At 42.7% G+C, this 19,203-nt stretch overlaps 1 protein-coding gene across 1 annotated transcript in view; it reads left to right on the top strand.

Annotated features, from left to right (window-relative positions):
* ZNF827 (zinc finger protein 827) overlaps nucleotides 1–19,203 on the top strand; it is a 180,886-nt gene that overhangs the window by 71,116 nt on the left and 90,567 nt on the right. The window contains exon 5 of the mRNA XM_060147712.1: nucleotides 28–261. Within this exon, the coding sequence (XP_060003695.1) occupies nucleotides 28–261 (234 nt within the window). The remainder of the gene's footprint in view (nucleotides 1–27; nucleotides 262–19,203) is intronic.

Raw genomic sequence — 19,203 nt, 5'->3', positions numbered from 1 at the left:
TGTGTAATCCTTTTCTTCTTTTGACAGCTGCAAATCAGAAGGAACCCATGAATCTTAATTTTAAAGTGAAAGAGGAGCCTAAGGAAGAGGAGGCTCTAAGTGCCACGTTGCCTCGGTCCAACTATGTGTTCAGCCCCGAGTCTGAAGTACCAGCCCCGAGCATCTCTGAGGACACACTTAAGCCCCAGGAAGCAAAGGGCAACGTACTAAGGCGGGATATGTCAGTCAAAGCAGCATCTGAACTTCTCATGAAACTATCAGGTACTTGATTTCTTCTAAAATATTCACATTCTGATACCATCACTTGCAAGCCACCTGGGCTGCTTCCTGCATGGGTTATAATTAGCCTGATGGCGGCAATATCACATTATTGCAGTGAATTCAGGAATGATTGGATTACTTGGCTAAAATTCCTGTGTTGTGTGTGAGTTTGTTTGCGGATGTTAGCCGTGTACCTGTCTTATTAAATACACTCCCCCTTTCCTGATTATGCCTGCAAATTGTTGGAAAACAGTGCTGTTTTCTAAGATGCTGTAGGTCATAATTTTAAATGGGTTCTAATGACATTCAAAGCACTTCTGTTAATTGATCGAAATAGCTATTCTTTCCTAATAGAGGACCTTGCACTGTTTGGTGTTTTTGTACTATATTCTTTAAGAACCATTAAAAATATTTTTCTGTACCAATAGAATAGCAATAAGATTTTAGAAATAGAAAAATCTCATAATGGAATGTTACAGTAATGAATCTAAGTTCTTAAGGCAAACAAATAATTTTTATTAGTATCCAAATGTCATTTCAGCCTATCAAATGTTGGCAAAATGGGTTATAATTTGAAATTCATGTATTTTGGATTTTTTTCCCACCCAGTCTCCTATCTGCCCCATGCCCTTCAGAACAGATAGAAATTTAGTGTGTTTTAAAATTCAAAGGTATGACTTTAAGAACATGGAAAGAAAAAAAAAAAAAGAACATGGAAAGAAAAGTTATGTAAATAATAGTACTTACCAAGTCATATCCCATCCTTAGTTCGCTGCTGCTTAAAAATAATTTTTAGAGACTCTACTCAAAATACTAATATGAATCAAAAGCTGTTTTCAGTTCTGTAACTTGGTGTGCTTGGAGGATGAAAGCAAGATATGTATTAGGGAGACTCCTTCCCAGTGTAATTTCATCAGCAATTCTGTGTTTCTGGTCGACCAGTAGGTTGGAAAGTAAGAAATTAATAATTATTTACTTAGGGTTGTTGTATTAGAACAGTTGAAATTCCTGTATTTGCCATTTGGTGGGGTGAAGATTTCTTTCCTTTGACGTTAATTTAAAATACACTGGAACCTCCGGGGGACATGATTTGTTACAGATAAAGCATAATACAGTTGTTACCTTGTCGCCCCATTTTTCTAAACTTCGCAGTGATAACGCAGCTTCTCCTATGTAAATGGGAGTTTTAGCAAGATTGTGCTAATTGCTAAAAGCTGCAAGTTGAAAAAAATGATGTTCGAGCCCACATACTTTGAACCCTCCCCCTGTGTCAAAAGGTCTCGGTGACATACAGTAATCTGTCTGTTGGTTTTCCAGTCAATTCAGAGAGGTTACACAGCTCTCTAATGCTTCTCCCATAACATAGACTTTCACGCTCTTCCAACAGTGACTCCTATCCCCTCCTGGTGGTAAGATTCCAGTGTGCAGTATTTCTCTTTCAGAGTTTACTGTGCAGCCAGCATGGTGAGCAGAGGAAACTAGGGTGGCACCAAAAGATAATATGCAATAATGAGATTTCAGGAAAGATGTTCTCGAAGGAAAACATTTTATCTTGGTTCTTTTGGATGATGCAGTTTGAGACAATGAAGTATGAAATCATTTCCTAGGTAATAAGAGATTCCCAAAATAGAATATAGCTAAGCAGCCATGCACATTTAATGATATTTGTGGTCAGCAATGGCTCTTCTAAATACTTATGTTGGGTGTTAGTGAGTACACGTGCTGTGGGGTTCGACCGTAGTTGAATCTGGAATTCCCTGGTCGTCCGGTGGTTAGGACACCACGCTTTCACTGCCGAGGGCACGGATTCCATCCCTGGTCAGGGAACTAAGAACCTGCAAGGTGTGTGGCGTGACCAAAAATTAGAAAAACAAAACACAAAAACAAAACAAGAAAGGCAATAGTTGAATGGATGACATGGTCGTGTTTCCAAAGGGCATCTGCCCTGCTTCATGCTGTGGAAATGAAAAGTTGTTTGAAGACCTAGATAATTATTGTTTTGCCCTGAAAAAATTTTCCAGTATTCCGTATGCTTTGACTTAGGTCAAAGAAATATGCATCACAGACCCTACCTTCTAGATGCTTGTGGTCTAGTCAGAAGTCATCCAGGGCAATGGAATTCATTCAATCAGTGCTTTGCCCTTGGAACTTCATACTTCGACAGTCTAGCAGACTGTGGTCACTAAACTGCGAAGAAGTTTCCAAGTCAGGCCTAAAAATAGGAATGTGACTTAAAAAAAAAACAAATGTCTTTTCATTCTGAAGCCACAAGGTAAAAGGGGACTCAGCCTTTATTAGGTTTAAAGTGGATATTAGGGTTTCTAATCACGGGTGGATCGGTGCTCTTGGAAGAAGGAAGATGTTAGGAAAAAAACCACCTATGCTGTCTTTCCTCAAGTTATAATTTTAACAATTTCCATGTTTATGCCCTGAAAGCCATCTGAGGAAAGGACCTGTCAGTGTCTTCAAGCCCCCCTTTCCATGCTATTTCCTGTCTCTGTATAGACAAGAGTAGTCATGCGTTTCTCAAAGCATCTGTACAGGTAGTCAGGGCTGCTCCCCGTCTAATACCCCAAAGCCCTGATGCAGGTATTCCTGTGGGTGGAAGTCCCTGCCTTGCTAATTTTCATTTATGGTCTTCTGTCCTGCTGGGGGAAATCCATATGGTTAGCAAGAGCTAGGTGAGAAAAGTACGTCCCATGTATTCTCATACATTTTTATTCCTTCTTTCAGTTTTGACCCAAAGAATAGCTACCATGTGGAATAAGAGGATTTTTCATCTCTCTTACCTATTTCCTTGAGATTCAATGCTACGACCTGTCGTAGTTCAGGGCCTTTCAGTCTTTTCCTTGAATTAACAAGAGGAAACTAGTCAACAACTTGGCTGCCTCATTTCCGGTTTTAAATTCATTTATGTTAACTCCTTCACGATGGATGTTGGGCACATGGCCAGGTCAAATATCAGGTGAAACTTTCCTGGGTGGAGAAGTCTCTGTAGGCATATTGTTTTCCAAATTAACATTTATGTTTTATGGGGAAAACACAGATGCGTTAACAACCAGGTGAAATTTTTCATTAACTGTGTGTTTAGGAAAATCTGAGGTTTCTTCCTTCCTATTTCCAGTTGTCAGTTGGGCAGTCAAGTGCTTGACAGCTGGGCCAAGTAAATTGATTACCATAAAGAAAGCAACCCACTCTAAGGAAACCACTGGGTGTCTGGGACTACCTGTTGTTACTTGACATGAGAAAGCCAAGATAATCAGAGTTTTCTGCTAAGTGTATATTTGCCAAAGATAATTCCCAGAAGGCTTGATTTAAGGAGGCCAAGATCCTGAAGTCCAACAGAGAGGCTAGGTAACATCAGACAGACTAAGAGAATCAAGTCAGTCTTAATCTCTGGCTTTGCAACGTCTAGTGACTTTGAAAACTTATAGAACAAATGTGTTATCACAGATGTGACGTAATGCTCGACGTGACCCAAAGTTTTATCTGCTCTGCCTCTGTTGTGCTTTAAAAGAAGTAGCTATATTGTAAATCAACTATACCTCAATAAAGAAAAAAAGAGAAGTAGCTACGCTCAGAGAAACAAAGAAATGCCCTCTTCTGCCTCGGTCATGCATATATAAAATGTACCACATGTATGGTTGAACCAAGAAGTAGTAGATAAGAATGCCATTTAAAAAGATGAATCCCACAAAAAATAAGTAGCTGGAAAGCTGGAGCTATTCAGAAACATTAATGAAAAATTAAACATTTAAATTGATCTAACATGGTAAATAAAACCTCACATTAGACCTTGATTCAAAACACATCTATGGGTTTTCCTTTTTCTGTGCTCACAGAGGGAAAGTGCATCGATTTATATTCATTTCTGATTTATATTCATTTATCCCCACCTAGTCTTGGAGAGAAATATAAATTATAATTGCCTCTTGTAGAGGAATCCAGGCATGTCCTGGATTTGAAATACATAGTGATGTAGGGTTCAGGGAATCACCTACGTAAGAAAGGGCTTTAGTGCAGAGATATTTAGAAGCAGGTAACTTGGCTAGGATGAAGTTTTAAGGTGAATTCAATCTCCGAGGTGAACTGAAGCAGAGGAAAGGTACCCAGAGAATGACTTTCTTAACAGTTTTAATTAGGGCCCTTTTGGTTGTAAGTAACACATCCTCTCCAGCTAGTTTAGGCAGGAAAGAGGAATTTAATAGAAGGTGCAGGTTTGGGGTTAACTTCTGGAATGAACGCAAAGGTAGGGATGCAGCAGGGTGTCAGGCCTCCACTGAAGCCAGGAACTGGAAGACCGAATGGAGCCCAGGAGGTCCCTGCTCATCCCTGCTTCTCTGCACATACAGATGGACGTTTTCTGATATCCAGCCCACATGGTGGAACATGACAGTTGCCATCGGCTTCTGAGTATACCCCCTGTTCAAAAGAGCAGCTAAACAGAAATGTCTTTTCTTTTTTAAGATTTTTTTGATGTGGACCATTTTTAAAGTCGTTATTGAATTTGTTACAATACTGCTTCTGTTTTATGTTTTGCTTTTTTGGCCGTGAGAGGTGTGGGATCTTAGCTCCCTGAGCAGGGATCAAACCTGCACCCCCTGCATTGGAAGGCGAAATCTTAACCACTGGACCGCCAAGGAAGTCCCTAAACAGAAATTTCTTAGTCCCAATCCCAAATTCCAGCTGATTGCCTCAGCTCCAATTGTGGCCTACCAGTGGAAACTTCCACTGTATCTACGAATAAGGGCATGTTGAGCAGACGTGGCTGCTGTCACGTAGGATTGCTGGGAGGAGAAGAATCCCCAGAAACACACCTTGGATGGGCAAGAGTGAGGGTAGTGTGAGACCAGGAAGATAAGCAATATGTCTGAACCCCAAAAGTTCGAGGAGCAGATTATGGTCACTGCTGTTATTTAAATACTGAATGTAAATGTGTTTAGGCCTTTGGGTGATGCTTGCCTTTCCTTTCTGGTGGAGAAGACTGCCCAGCCAGGACTCAGCCTACCCAGCAGCAACTCTGTATGTGCTGAGACCCTGCTTCTAAGTGTGGTCCCCAGACCAGCAGAATCAGCATGAGTTGGAGAAGATGGGGAAGTGATAGAGATGCAAATTCTTGAGCTGTACTGTGGACCCAGCTGAAACTCTCGAGTTCTTTATAACCCTACAAGTGATTCTGAAAGCTAAGTTTTGAGAAGCATTGTGCTGAGGAAATGGCTAATTGGAGAAATAAGTTTGGTCCATCCAAAAAAGAGTGCGTTGGGTTGAAACTGACAGAGAAGAAAGCTCTCTTAAATGCACATTTTGCCTTTTAAAAAGAATCATCTGTCTTCAGTGGAGATTCCTTTTCATTTATTAGGAAATAATGGTATCTGGGAACCTTTTTTAGAAGGGCACATGTACCTAATAAATCAAGATAGCGATGGTCGTTAGCCTCAGATAATGCTGCTTTTTTCCCATGTGCTTTGCTGTTAAATTTCAGGATTATTCCTGGGCAACGTGTGCATTCCTTTAGGAGGGACAAGCTTCCCGCCCTCAGCCCCAACAAGAGACTCTGCTATTCTAAAGAATTCCCTGAGATAAAGTAGAGATTGTAGCTAAATAAGTTCTCAGGGCACAAACTATTCACTGTTCTATTTGATACTTCTCCCTTGGAAAATCGTAGTCTATCAAACTTTATAAGCTATGACTTCAGTAATTATCTGCAAGGATGGAAAATAGGTGTCTTCAGTTTATATTAATGTCATCTCTCGTTTCCCTGCTTCAGACTTACGGGTTATTTAATTGGACGGTGGAAGGAACATGGGAGGCCTCGTTTTACCTAGTTCCTGTGATTCTCCTTGCTTACGGCGGAAAGTAGAGCACACTCCTAAAGTGAACAGGTGGACACGTTAGCCAACTATAAAAGAGTTAAAGAGTAATTTAGAAGCATCAGTTAAAAAAGTATTTTATTTAATTAATATTGTCTATTTATCCCATTGTCAAATAGGTGGTGCTGAGGAATTTGAAAGCATGAAAATGTCAAAATGGCCTAGTCTAATCGGTCTGCAATTGAAAAATGCTTTTTTTCACTTCAGCTTTTCTTGAGCACCTGGAGAAACCTACTGAACCCAGTACTCTAATTTTCTAATGATATATATATATATATATATATATACATATCTCATATTGTTATGTCTCAGAGGGGACTTCTAGACTGCTTTTTTAAATACCATCCCACTTTCTCAACATCCTTATTGAGATATAATTCACATACCATAAAATTTACCTATTTAAAGTGTGCAGTTCAGTGGTTTTTAGTATATTGACAGAGTTGTGCAAACATCACCACATCTAATTACAGAACATTTCATCCCCCGCAAAAAGAAACTTTATACCCATTAGCACTCACTCTTTACCTCCCATCTACACCAAATACTCTCCCAGCTCCTAATCTACTGCCTCTCAATAGATTTTCGTATTGTAGACATTCCATATGAATGTAATTACCCAAGAAGTCTCTTCTTCCACTTAGCATAATGTTTTCAAAGCTCATCTATGTTGTAACATGCATCAGTACTTTATTCCTTTTTAAGGCTGAATAATATTCCATCGGATATTATTGGAAGGGATATACCAATAATGCAATACTAATTTTATACATGGTATAAAATGAATATACCACATGTTGTTTATCCATTCATCCATTGTTGAACATTCGGGTTGTTGCCCAACTTTTGCTGATAAGGACATTTGAAGTTTGTGTGTAGACATATGTTTTGTTTCTCTTGGGTATATACCTCAAAGTGGAATTCCTGGGTCAAATGGTAACTCTACGTTTAACATTTTGAGGAACTGCCAAGCTGTTTCGCAAAGCCGCTGCACCATTTTATATCCCCACAGCAATGGACGGGAGTTTGAATTCTTCCACATCCTTGCCAAAAGTTGTTATTGTCTGTCTTTTTTATTATAGCCATCATGCTGGGTGTGAGCTAGTATCTCATTGTGATTTTGATTTGCATTTCCCTGATGACTAATGATGGTGAGCATATTTTCATGTGCTTATTGGCCATTTGTATATATTTCCTGGAGAGATGTTTACTCAAGTTCTTTTCCAACTTTTTAATTGAGTTATTTGTCTTTTTACTCTTGAGTTGTAAAAGTTCCTTATATATTCCGGATGTAAGTCTCTCATCGGATGTACGATTTGCAAATATTATACTTTCGCTCATTCTGCTGATTGTCTTTTCACTTTCTTGATGGTATTTGCAGCGCAAAAGGTTTTAATTTATCTCTCTTTCCTTTTGTTGCTTGTTGCTTGTGATAATTAAGGAATTATCGCATTTCCATAATTCCAAAAATTGGGTAAAAAATGAAGACTTGTTTAATATTAACATGAAAACCTGTCTTTATGTATATTAGCACCATATTCAGTTTTCAGATATAAAGCCTATAAAACCTAACTTGACCTCCCTGATTTCTGTTTTTGCTATAGCATTCTGTACTTCAGCTGATGGCAAAGGATATCCATATGTCAACTTTTTAAATGACTTTTAATGAATATAACCAACAGTGGTCTTACAACTAATGAGGAGATGACTTTGTCATTGCCATATATATCCTAAGCTACTCTCAGGATATACGTGTGTGTGTGCGCACACACACACACACACACACACAGAGCAACCCATAACTGGGGGAGTTAAATCATAAATAAACAATTAGGCTCTTTTTTTTAGCGCTTGAAAACTCAGTGAGAATTGCAGATGTTTGGAGTGCAGAAACTCTTACATAAACGGAATAGATCACTTTAATAAGATAAAAATGTAACCTGTGTATACATCCAGAGAATTCCTTTCTTGAAGGTCTAGATTTTGTTAAGCTCAGAGGGTATACCTTGGTGTTATTTATCTGGTTGTTTAGACAGGACAGAGTGGGAAATAGCTGTATGCAGCTCTGGAAGGGCCATTCTCTTCCCAGCAAGAAGAGGGGACTTGCTTCTAACAGAAGCTCCCACCATAACTGGTGTTACCTTCACTCCTTGACTAGTAAGCCCCCTTCTACTTATTTTGGGATTCCACACACAGCTTCCGAATCCCCGAGCCCATATACCTGAGTGGCGGCTTCTGCTTCCCGCACCTCCCGGGGAGCTCTCCGGGCTCACACCCCAGGCCAGCGCCTCTGCGCCTCCTTTTCCCCTTAGAGCCCTCACCCTTTGGCCACCCTTTTGCTTTCTTGACCTGGCTTCCTTCACCTCCCACAATGCGGCCTGGGCCTCAGAAAGGCCGGACTCAAAAGGGCTCTTGTTTTACTATCATCTCCCCGGTGCAGAGCACATAGGTTAATATAGCTACAAAAATTTGTATTGGCCTGTGTTTCAGAAACCAGGCAAAAGCTCAGAAAGGAATTTCATAAGCTCCAGCTTCATTACAGATGCCGTTTCTGTTTGGCTGGACTGGGGGATGGAAGGCTGTAAGGCAAGGGGTGCAAGTTGGGGTTGGGCGTGGTGAAGGGGTTCCAGATCCTTTACAATACTGAGCAAAATAACTGAGAATGGCACCTAGGAGATGTGATCGCAGTTGGCCTAGCGTGCCCGTCTCCTGTATTCCTGTGTCATTTTCTGATAGAAATAAAAAAAACATTTCTACAGACATGACACAAACAGTAGCACAGAGAGGCCATTAGTAAGTACTATTTGATGGTGACAACTCTTAACAAGAAGCTTTATTTTCTGAGGGAGCCGATTGCAGTGTGAATGCAAATATTTGTGTAACCAGTCAAACATTCTGTTCCATTTTTCTCTCAGAGGACAAATTTCCCTGCCAGGTAGAAGCTGTGCATCTTGTCACTGCATTAGAATCTCTTACACCACTCTTCGCTTTTTATGGCTCCTACCCTACCCTCAGACTCTTTGGCTATATATTACCACAGTTACGGTCTTGTGAGGGAGAGCACGGTCATTATTTTCCTCAGTGAGAGATCTAAAACATTCTCATTCCACGATGGTTTTTCTTCTCATTGCCATATTAACCTTTAACTTATCCATGTCAAAGAAGGGGAACATTTGCATGTATAATTAAACCCCATGGCTTCTGTGCCCATCTGGCTACAGGCTGGTATCACAGCCCTACCTCTGGAGAAGGGAATCCTCTGTCTGCTGCTGAGTGGCCACATCCCACCTGGAGCCCAACTGGGTGATGGTACTCGGGCCCATCAGCCACATTGAGCACCGGAAGATACACACAGGGTGAGACTGATCGAACCCATTTCCATTGGGCCGGGGAGTGTCTATATTAGCCCAAGAATGGAAAACTTTCCTGAAGAGAACTATTTCTCCCTTTTGACTTCTGTTACTCTGATAGGAAGATGGAGGCTTGAAGAGTGGTATTTTCTCATTATCAAAGTGTGAGAACCTATGACATTCTTGGTCTTCTTCCTAATAAGTCTTCTATTTACTGCACCCATGTATCCATTTCCCCATCTTGAGGCCATCTTGAGTTCGTGCTGTGAGTTGATTTACTTCCTGTTTTCTAAATATGGGATTGCAGTTGGATTCGAGCACATTTCCTGGTTTCTCATGGCTTCCACATGCTTGTATCACTTATCTCCACAGCTGGAGACGTGGGGGGCAATGTTAGAATATTCGTGTGACCCACCATCTCTTATCTTATATCCAGAATCAAGTGGTGAGGATCACTCTTTAAAGAATACATCACGAATGTGTTTCCTTATGTCCTCTGACTGCCAACCTTAGCCCCGTAAACCCAGCTACACGCACACACACACATACACACACACACACACACTTGCTTCTCTCCTGTCGCTACCAAAACTCTTCCTACTGTTTTGGAGTCGGAGCAATCAGGGGGACAGCCTTTCTGGAGGCTTCCTGTGGTCCACGTCCACGTTGCCAAATGTATATTTAATCGCCCTCTGGTCGAGAGGGAGAGAGACCCTTAGCAGAGCTGAAGGATTAATGGGACTAAAGGTGAAATGGCAGTGATTTGTGGGACTTACCTTGGAAGCAGAATCATTGTGCCTCACTCCACCTTTAAATAGTGGCAGAAATCTTCACTTGGGATTCATCAGTGCTTACATAGCCAACCTACTGTGTGTTATGTAGATAATTTTCTTCTGCACTTATTTTTTCTTTTTGTGGTACGCGGGCCTCTCACTGTTGTGGTCTCTCCCGTTGCGGAGCACAGGCTCCGGACGCACAGGCTCATCGGCCATGGCTCACGGGCCCAGCCGCTCCGTGGCATGTGGGATCTTCCCGGACTGGGGTACGAACCCGTGTCCCCTGCATCGGCAGGCGGACTCTCAACCACTGCGCCACCAGGGAAGCCCCGTCTGCACTTATTTTTTGAAAGCTGTAGAATAAAGAAGAAAACTGGGGACTCGGGATAATTTAATCGAGACAGATGGTTGTCTCCTTTCAATCACTTGTATTAAAACCTTTATTTTGGGGACTTTCCTGGTGGCGCAGTGGTTGAGAATCCGCCTACCAATGCAGGGAACACGGGTTCTCTCCCTGGTCCGGGAAGATCCCACATGCCGCAGAGCAACTAAGCCCGTGTGCCACAACTACTGAGCCTATGTGCCACAGCTACTGAAGCCCACGCACCTAGAGCCCGTGCTCTGCAGCAAGAGAAGCCCCCACTCGCCGCAACTACAGAAAGCCCGCGTGCAGTACCGAAGACCCAATGCAACCAAAGATAAATAAATAAATAAAATTGATTCTTTAAAAAAAAAAACAACTTAATTTTTAAATTTACCTTTATTTAAAAATTTTTTTTTCAAAACAAAACATTTTATTGAAGTATAGTTGATTTACAATGTTGTGTTAGTTTCAGGTGTACAACAAAGTGATTCGGTTATACACATATATATGTACATCTATTCTTTTTTTGTTTTGTTTTTTTGTTTTTTTTTTTTTGCGGTACGCGGGCCTCTCACTGCTGTGGCCTCTTTCCCGTTGCGGAGCACAGGCTCCGGACGCGTAGGCTCAGCGGCCATGGCTCACGGGCCCAGCCGCTCCGCGGCACGTGGGATCTTCCCGGACTGGGGCATGAACCCTTGTCCCCTGCATTGGCAGGCGGACTCTCAACCACTGCACCACCAGGGAAGCCCTATTCTTTTTTCGATTCTTTTCCGTTATAGATTATTGCAAGATATTGAGTAAAGTTCCCTCTGCTATACAGTAAGTTCTTGCTGGTTATCTATTTTATACATTGTAGTGTGTATGTTTATTCCACCCTAATACTGTATAACATAGTTTCACCTACAAAACGTTGTTCATGTTAGACAGATTTTCCTACGTGACTCCTCAGCTTTCTTGGAGATGCCCAGGGCTGAAGTCCTCAGCCCATGTGTAACAGGGAGAGATCAAGCATGAGGGCCTACTTCTCACTTAGGGGTCCTGCCTTCTTGTCCCCATGCTCCTGGTTCACTGTTTGTCACTCTTCACCACCTGCACTAGAGACGACACAGGAACAGAGAGAGGAAGGGACATTGAGATGAGTCACTTACGTTACTTGCAAGTAGCTTTGATTTTTCAAACATTTGGAAAAGAAGGTTGAAACCCAGCTAAAATGCATTCGGAGACTATCCATGCACTCCATGTCTCCAAGAAGTATGAGGAATTAGAGCCCAGAGGGAACGTTTCCCACAGTCACATGGTCTGGTCCCCACTCCAAGGTTTCCCACAGGCATGGTACCAAGGATGTTGCCCCATCCTAAGCAGAGGCTCATGTATCATTGGCCATGAGGGCTTTGATTTTTGGCAAAAGTTTGTAAAGGGGGTTAAATGAACTCTGTACCTTAGTTCTTCTCTACTTCTCATCACAGCTTTCGTTTTCTTCTTTATGGCCTTTCTTTTTGTTGTTGTTGTTTTCGTTCATGTACTCATTCATTCAGCACTATTTATTGAGGCCCTACTATTTTCTAAGCCCCATTTTGGGCGCTAGGGACACCAAGGTGAACAAGACAGTGTCCTCTCCTGCGTGAGCCTGCGTTCTCTTCCCACCCCATCCACGGCTGCCCATGCTTACTCTGGGTCGTGCCTGGGTTCCAGTCTCTGTTATTATGTAGTGTTCTGCTCTCTGCACCATCTTACCAGCCCTTTCTGCCTGCTGGAAACACTGACCGATGGAAGAAAAGCAGTCAGGGCTTCTCAACAGAGATATCCTTGGGACACGATTCAGTAATATTTAGCACCACCTAAGAAAAGCATTTTAAACTTGTCTGCATATACTAAAGCCCTTTTACCATCTGTTAGTGGAAAATATTTAAAAGTCTGGTAAAACTCTCAGTTATTGAAATAAAACTCTTCATTTGCTCCTTCCTTTCCTTGGGCATTAAAGACTCCCTCTTCCTCCCTGAGTATCAAGCAATGGCCAACCCATCACCGGACAGAGATGGCTCTTGCTTTTTGGTCATTTTTTTTATGTCAGCAGGAATTCTGCTGAATCTTTCAGAAGTTCTGTTTAAAATCTATATGCACACCCCCCCCACCCTTCCTGCATTCAAGTTCATAGAAAGATATATAAAGGCCTATTAATCACAACAGATGAGGTGGACAGGACTTAGATTTATTAAATGGCAAAGGATAATGATGTTAAATCGCTTTAGGCTTAGATCAGATACTTTAATTGACCCTTTTTCTTTCTTTTTTTCTTTTTTTAATGTGAGACAAGAAGAGTATATTCTGGACGTTAGATGAAAAATAGGTTAATTTTTTAAAAATGAGATCATTTGGAACGTTACCAAATGGCAGACCTACAGTTTAAATGCACATCTTTAGCTAATTCCTCGTGAAATCATCAAATGAAAAGAAAACAAGACGATTGGGAGAGGTTTTACTTTAACACCAGGACACTCAGAGTTCAACAGATAATGACTGGACGCCTCCACGTCGTCTGCTGGTTGGAGAACCTGATCTCCCGGAGCCCCCAGTGACTGAAGGATTTTAATTCTTGTCCTTGGAACAAAAGTGAAATTGAAGGCAGCATTTGTTATGTGTGATGGACGTATTCTGACTTGTGATCACCTTCCCCATGGCCGGTCTGAGGGACCTTCCTTTACGTCAGGGAGCCCCCTGTGTAGTTTAACCCTGGGCAGTGTCATACCCTGAATCAATTCCAGAACTTGTGCTGCAGCTCTGGGTCCCGTTTTATGGCCAGTCTGAAAACACTGGCAAACGCCCAGCTGAGTTATCTCAGATGAGGACCTCTTACGTTGCTTGCTGATGTCAGGGAGGTGAAGACTAATTGAAGAATGCTCAGAAGAATAAACTTCAAGTGCTTTGCTCTGATGGAAAATGATATGTTTCTTGGATCCCTGAAAGTGAACTTCCAGGTCTCACTCACTCTTTATGATCTTTAAAGTTTGAGTTCTGTTGTTTTTTTGTTTGTTTGTTTTAGGGCAGATTTTTCCTTGCAGACACAGAACAACTAATAAAATGGAACACTGGGTGTTCCTTATTTTGTCTTTCTGAGTTGACCTCTTGCTTTCCCCTGTCCACTTAATTGTGAATTCTAGTGTGCACAGCTCACTCTTCAGACATTTGTTAATTCTCCTTCCTAAGTTGCCAGGTAGTGTACTGATAAAGAGGGGAAATGCAAGTTCTCTTATGGTTTTGCTGATCCAATTCAAAGGGCCAATTCTGATAAAATGTCTTTGAAATTGTTATAGGAATAAAAAATGTGGGGTGTGTGCGTGTGTGTGTGTGTGTGTGTGAGAGAGAGAGAGAGAGAGAGAGAGAGAGAGAAAGAGAAAGAGAAGAAGGAAGAAGCATACAAAAAACCTAGACCCATCGTTCCATCATTTTAAACAAGATTCTCCTAATGTTTAGATTACTGTGCAGATTGGTTTCACCACCTGGGAAAGATGGTCTGATTTAATTAATCAATTAATTATCTAATGAATTGTTTAAGTTTGTGTAGAGCTTTGCGTGTTTTCCTCATAGATACTGGCTTGGTCTCATGATTTGCTCAGTTCCTTCTGTGCAGTTCTGGGTGAAGTGTGTGTGTGTGTGTGTGTGTGTGTGTGTGTGTGTGTGTGTGTGTGTGTGTGTGTAGTGGAGGTCATTGTAAGGTTCTTCTGTTGAAAAATACTGTTTTTTCCTTTTTTTTTTTAATTGAGGGGGAAAAATTCAATTCCCTACCTCACACCATTTAGCAGCCGTGCCCTCAGCTGTGCCTGTTACCCTCAAGTCCGGAGACCATGCATTTTATTCATTCCGGAGAATGTCTCCCATTGTGCTGTTCCAAGAAGAGGCAGTGGAATGCTGTTCTTGAAAGTTCTTGTGTATTAGGAAAACTAGAGAAAAACTGCTGCACCACTGTTTTCTTTTGTGGAGAGCGTTTCTTCTCTTTTTCCCCAGGAACAGACGACCGATGTGTCCGATAGGGACAGTAGGAGCCTGTGTTGCCTCTCCTGGGACATGGCAGCTGCCGTGGATAAGCCCCAGGCGTGGGTTTCCTTCCTTCCTTTTACCTCCCCAAGGACCACTGCAGAGACAAATGAAGTTTATTTTTTTTAATTGAAGTATAGTTGATTTACAATGTGTTAATTACTGTTGTACAGCAAAGGGATTCAGTTATACATACATGTACATTCTTTTTTCTATATTCTTTTCCATTATGGTTTATCACAGGATAATGAATATAGTTCCCTGTGCTCTACAGTAGGACTTTGCTGTTTATCCATCTATATATAATAGTTTGCATCTGCTCACCCCAGCCTCCTTCTCCATTCCTCAGCCCCCTCCCCCGGCAACCACAAGTCTGTTCTCTATGCCCGTTATTCTGTTTCTGTTCATTTGTGAACAGATAGGTTCATCTGTGTCTTTAGATCTCACATATAAGTGATATCATATGGTGTTTGTCTTTCTCTTTCTGACTTACTTCACATAGTATGATGATCTCTAGTTGTATCCATGTTGCTGCAAATGGCATTAGTTCATTCTCTTTTATGGCTGAGTAGTATTCCATTGTATATATGTACCACATCTCCTTTATCCATTCAGACAAATGAAGTTTAATATATAACTTCCCATGGAGAAGCATGTACCAATCTAGTCCTCTAAAGAACTCCAGACCTGTCTCAATGTGCATGTCCTTCTGTTCCATGTGATGGCTCCTGAAGAGAGACAGCGTAGGAGAAGAGAGAGGGAAGGAAGAATCCCACTCAGCATCTATGCATCAGGTTCCCAATTTTCATAACAAGAACGGAACTGTGTTTATGTGCCTTGCACTGGGGACGCAGCCCCAGTTATAGGGTGAGGGCGTGGCTGCCCAGAGGCTGTTTCACTCCCACCTTGCTGCTCTCTGAGAATGCAAAGCATGATGGAGAGCATGAGACTTCTGGGAAATAACATTTCCATTTCTGCTCGAGCAGGGCTGGGGCTCGGTCTTTTCCCTGTGCCACCCAGGAAACCCAGCCCAACTCTCCATGCCATCTTTATCTGAAGGGTATTTATTTTTTTTATTTAATTTTTATTTCCTATTGGAGTCTAGTTGATTTACAATGTTCTGTTGGTTTCATGTGTACAGCAAAGTGATTCGGCTATACCTATACATATATCCATTGTTTTTCAGATTCTTTTCCCATACAGGTTATTACAGAGTATGGACCAGCTGCTTTTAGCAAGGACAAAGTTAAGTCAGAGAAAGCAAAGGGAGACAGCAGCTCGCCTTCATCAGATTCCAGCGGTGAGCCAAGCACTGCCATGGCGTGGTGTTACCATGCAGTCTCTTTTCTTGTTCCTGGTCATCTGTTTCCCTTTACTTGGTCTTTTGACCTGCATTGTCGTTCACAAAGTGTTAAGTAATGAACCCGACACGTCCAGGAATCTTTTTCTTTTTACCTGGACCATGTTTTTGTGCCCAACCCAGAACTTTGTATCTTTCAGGATGGCAAGTTGGAGATAAAAGATTTTTAATTTATCTGATTGACAGGGGTATCACTCTAGAAAGTGAATTGTTTCCAGATGGCATCGTTGGCATTGCTTCTAGAGGCTCTTTTAAGCTTCTTGTTATTCAGAAACACCAGCTCAGGATCATGATGGCAGTTCAGAGAGAGAATGGCCAATGTTTGTTTTTTATTTCAGTGCCACTGCCAATGCTGCATCCTCTCGTATTTTGTTTCAAGTTCATAGCATACGTGAGTGTCTGCAGCAGACAGAGTGTCTCCGGCAGTCAGGGAAGGGAGAGGAGCATTGCACACCTACTGTGTGTTCTGACTCAGGTGATGCATGTGACAAACAGCTATTAATCGCATCAGATGTGCAAAGTCTGGGGATGAAAGATGAATCACAACCAGGCTGTCACTGAGCATTCAGTCCACAGGGGAAATGAAATCTGTAGACAGTAACCACAGCGCAGTACAATGTTGGCAAGATATGAGCAATCTAGAGGTAGGACCGAGGGGGGAAAGGTGTCATCTGATGAAAATAAAGGAAGGCTGCTCAGAGAGGAGACGTCTAAGTTATTTTGAAATCTATATAGGGAATTATCCGGGTATTTAAGAGGGAATAAGGTGAGGAATGGCCGGGCGTATTCGGGCAGCTGGCATAGTTCAGTATTGCAGGGAGAGTGGGGCTGGGGCTTTTACAAAGGGCAGAAACTAAGGAATCACTGTAGGGATGCAGGAGCCCAGGGGCAGGAGTGGGTCGTGCCTCTGCCCTCACCCCCCTTCTCTCTGGCTTTCTATGCACACGGCTGCTGTGCTGGACCACTCCCTCTCCGCTTCTTCTCGCTTCTTTTTAATTAAAAAAAATTTGTTTTCTTTTTGGGCTGCGTTGGGTCTTCGTTGCTGTGCGCGGGCTTTCTCTAGTTGCGGCGAGCGGGGGCTACTCTTCGTTGTGGTGCGCAGACTTCTCATTGCGGTGGCTTCTCTTGTTGCGGAACATGGGCTCTAAGTGCGTGGGCTCAGTAGTTGCGGCACACGGGCTCTAGAGCACAGCCTCAGTAGTTGTGGCGCACGGGCTCAGTAGTTGTGGCACACGGACTCTAGAGCACAGGCTCAGTAGTTGTGGCGCACAGGCTTAGTTGCTCTGTGGCATGTGGGATCTTCCCGGACCAGGGCTCGAACCCGTGTCCCCTGCATTGGCAGGCGGATTCTTAACCACTGCGCCACCAGGGAAGTCCCTGTCCTTGCTTCTTTTCTTCTTCCTCCTCTGTAGGAGTAAATGGTAACATTTCCTCCCCATCCACCGCTCTCTACTCAACCTCCCTTGCTGATCTCACCCAGTCCCTTGGATTCAGATGACTTCCAATCTGTCTGTCACTAGTGATTCTTATCTTACTGCCTCTAAGCCATCATGACCTCTACTTCCTGCAGGAATTACAGATACTTAGCCAAAATAGATATGAAAATCTTCCTTCATGTTTCTCCCCGACCGAACTTTCCTGTTTTTCTACTCTTATTGATAGCATTTTCCAAATCTCAGAGGCTTAAAAGTCAGAGAATTGTTATTTTCCTTTAATATCACCTCTCCCTTGTCCAGACCATACGCAAGGTTTCTTCACAATTACTCTCACATTGGTCTCTTCATTCTTGATTCAGACTCTTATTCGGTCCACCACCAGTGCCTCTGCATTCAACCTCTGGAATATCTTGTGAGTCTTTTCTACCCTCATGACCTTTAGTTCAGGCTCTCAGCATCTCGTTACTTGGATTACTACAAGTCCCCATCAACAGCCCCGTTTCCGTTTCCTCCAGTCCCTTCATCCCGTACAAGTGCCCCTGCCAGATTGTCCTTCTGAAATGTAATCTGATCATGCTGCTTCTCCAAGCAAACCCCCCCAAAGGCTGGGTCCCCGCCGGCTCCCCATTCAGGACAGGCTTCTGGACCCAGCATCTTAGTTTCCATATTCTGCCCTTACCTACCTCTCCAGTGTAATTTCTCTGGAATATAATCTGACGCTCTTTGTTAAACAGTATGTTAAATGGAAGATCTGGCTTCGGCACCAAGGTTACTGCATGAAGAATATTTTTAAAAATACGAAAACTCCTGGCCTAGAGTCAGAAAGTAGAATGATGGTTGCCAGAGGCTGAGAGAGGGGGGAAATGGGGAGTTAGTGTTTAATGGGTAAAGTTTCAGTTGGGGAAGATGAAAAATTCTGGAGAAGGTTGCACAACAATGTGAATGTACTTAATGCCACTGAACAGTGTGCTTAAAAATGGTTAAAAAGATACATCTTATGTTATATATATTTGAACACACACACACACACACACACACACACACACACACACACACACACACACACCCCTCTTGGACCTCGTGGTCAAATGGAGAGAGTATAAAAGTGAGAGGTTATTGAAGATTGGGCAAGGGGATTTTTGGAGAGAACTGGTCTGTGATTCCCCCACTGCAGGGTACTGGGGATGGAGGAAAGGGTACCAGTCTCTCATCGCAAATCTAGAGAACATGGCTTGAGGGACATCATCCGGGAAGTTTGTCCCATGTTTTCCTCAGTTGGGAGCCTGGTGGCCTGGTGCCTGATGTCAGCCTGGGGAATCTAGAGGGCAAATTGCCTTGGTGTCTGAGTGGAAGAGAGAGGCTGCTGGGCTGCATGGGACCTGAACTCCCCCTTTTTGTGTGATCAAATAAGGAGGCCCCAGTGTGGACCAGATTCCCACAGGAGGGTCAACAGGGGTGTTGTTTTAAATGCTGTCTTGGGGTGCTGCACAGAGAGTTGATGGTAACCTTGCCTGCCTTGAGATGGAGGCCCACAGGTGGATCCCCACAGGTGGTGGAGGAAATCAGTGAGCCCAGGCTAGAGGCCGGTCAGCCAGTTAAAGGAAGTGCAGGGAGAGATCACCGCCAGGTTAAAGGTCTCCGAAGACCCGATGGGAGAATCCCATGAGAGAAATGTCTGCTTGCCTCCAGAGGATAAAACCATTCTAGATCAGGTCAGCGAGGGAAGAGCTTTGCCTCCCCTCCCCTCTCCTGCT

This window comes from Lagenorhynchus albirostris, chromosome 4 (genome assembly GCF_949774975.1).
Source record: "Lagenorhynchus albirostris chromosome 4, mLagAlb1.1, whole genome shotgun sequence".
In the NCBI taxonomy this organism is placed as follows: domain Eukaryota; kingdom Metazoa; phylum Chordata; class Mammalia; order Artiodactyla; family Delphinidae; genus Lagenorhynchus; species Lagenorhynchus albirostris.
Note: the sequence above shows the minus strand (reverse complement) of the source record. Positions and strands in the feature narration are given on the sequence as shown.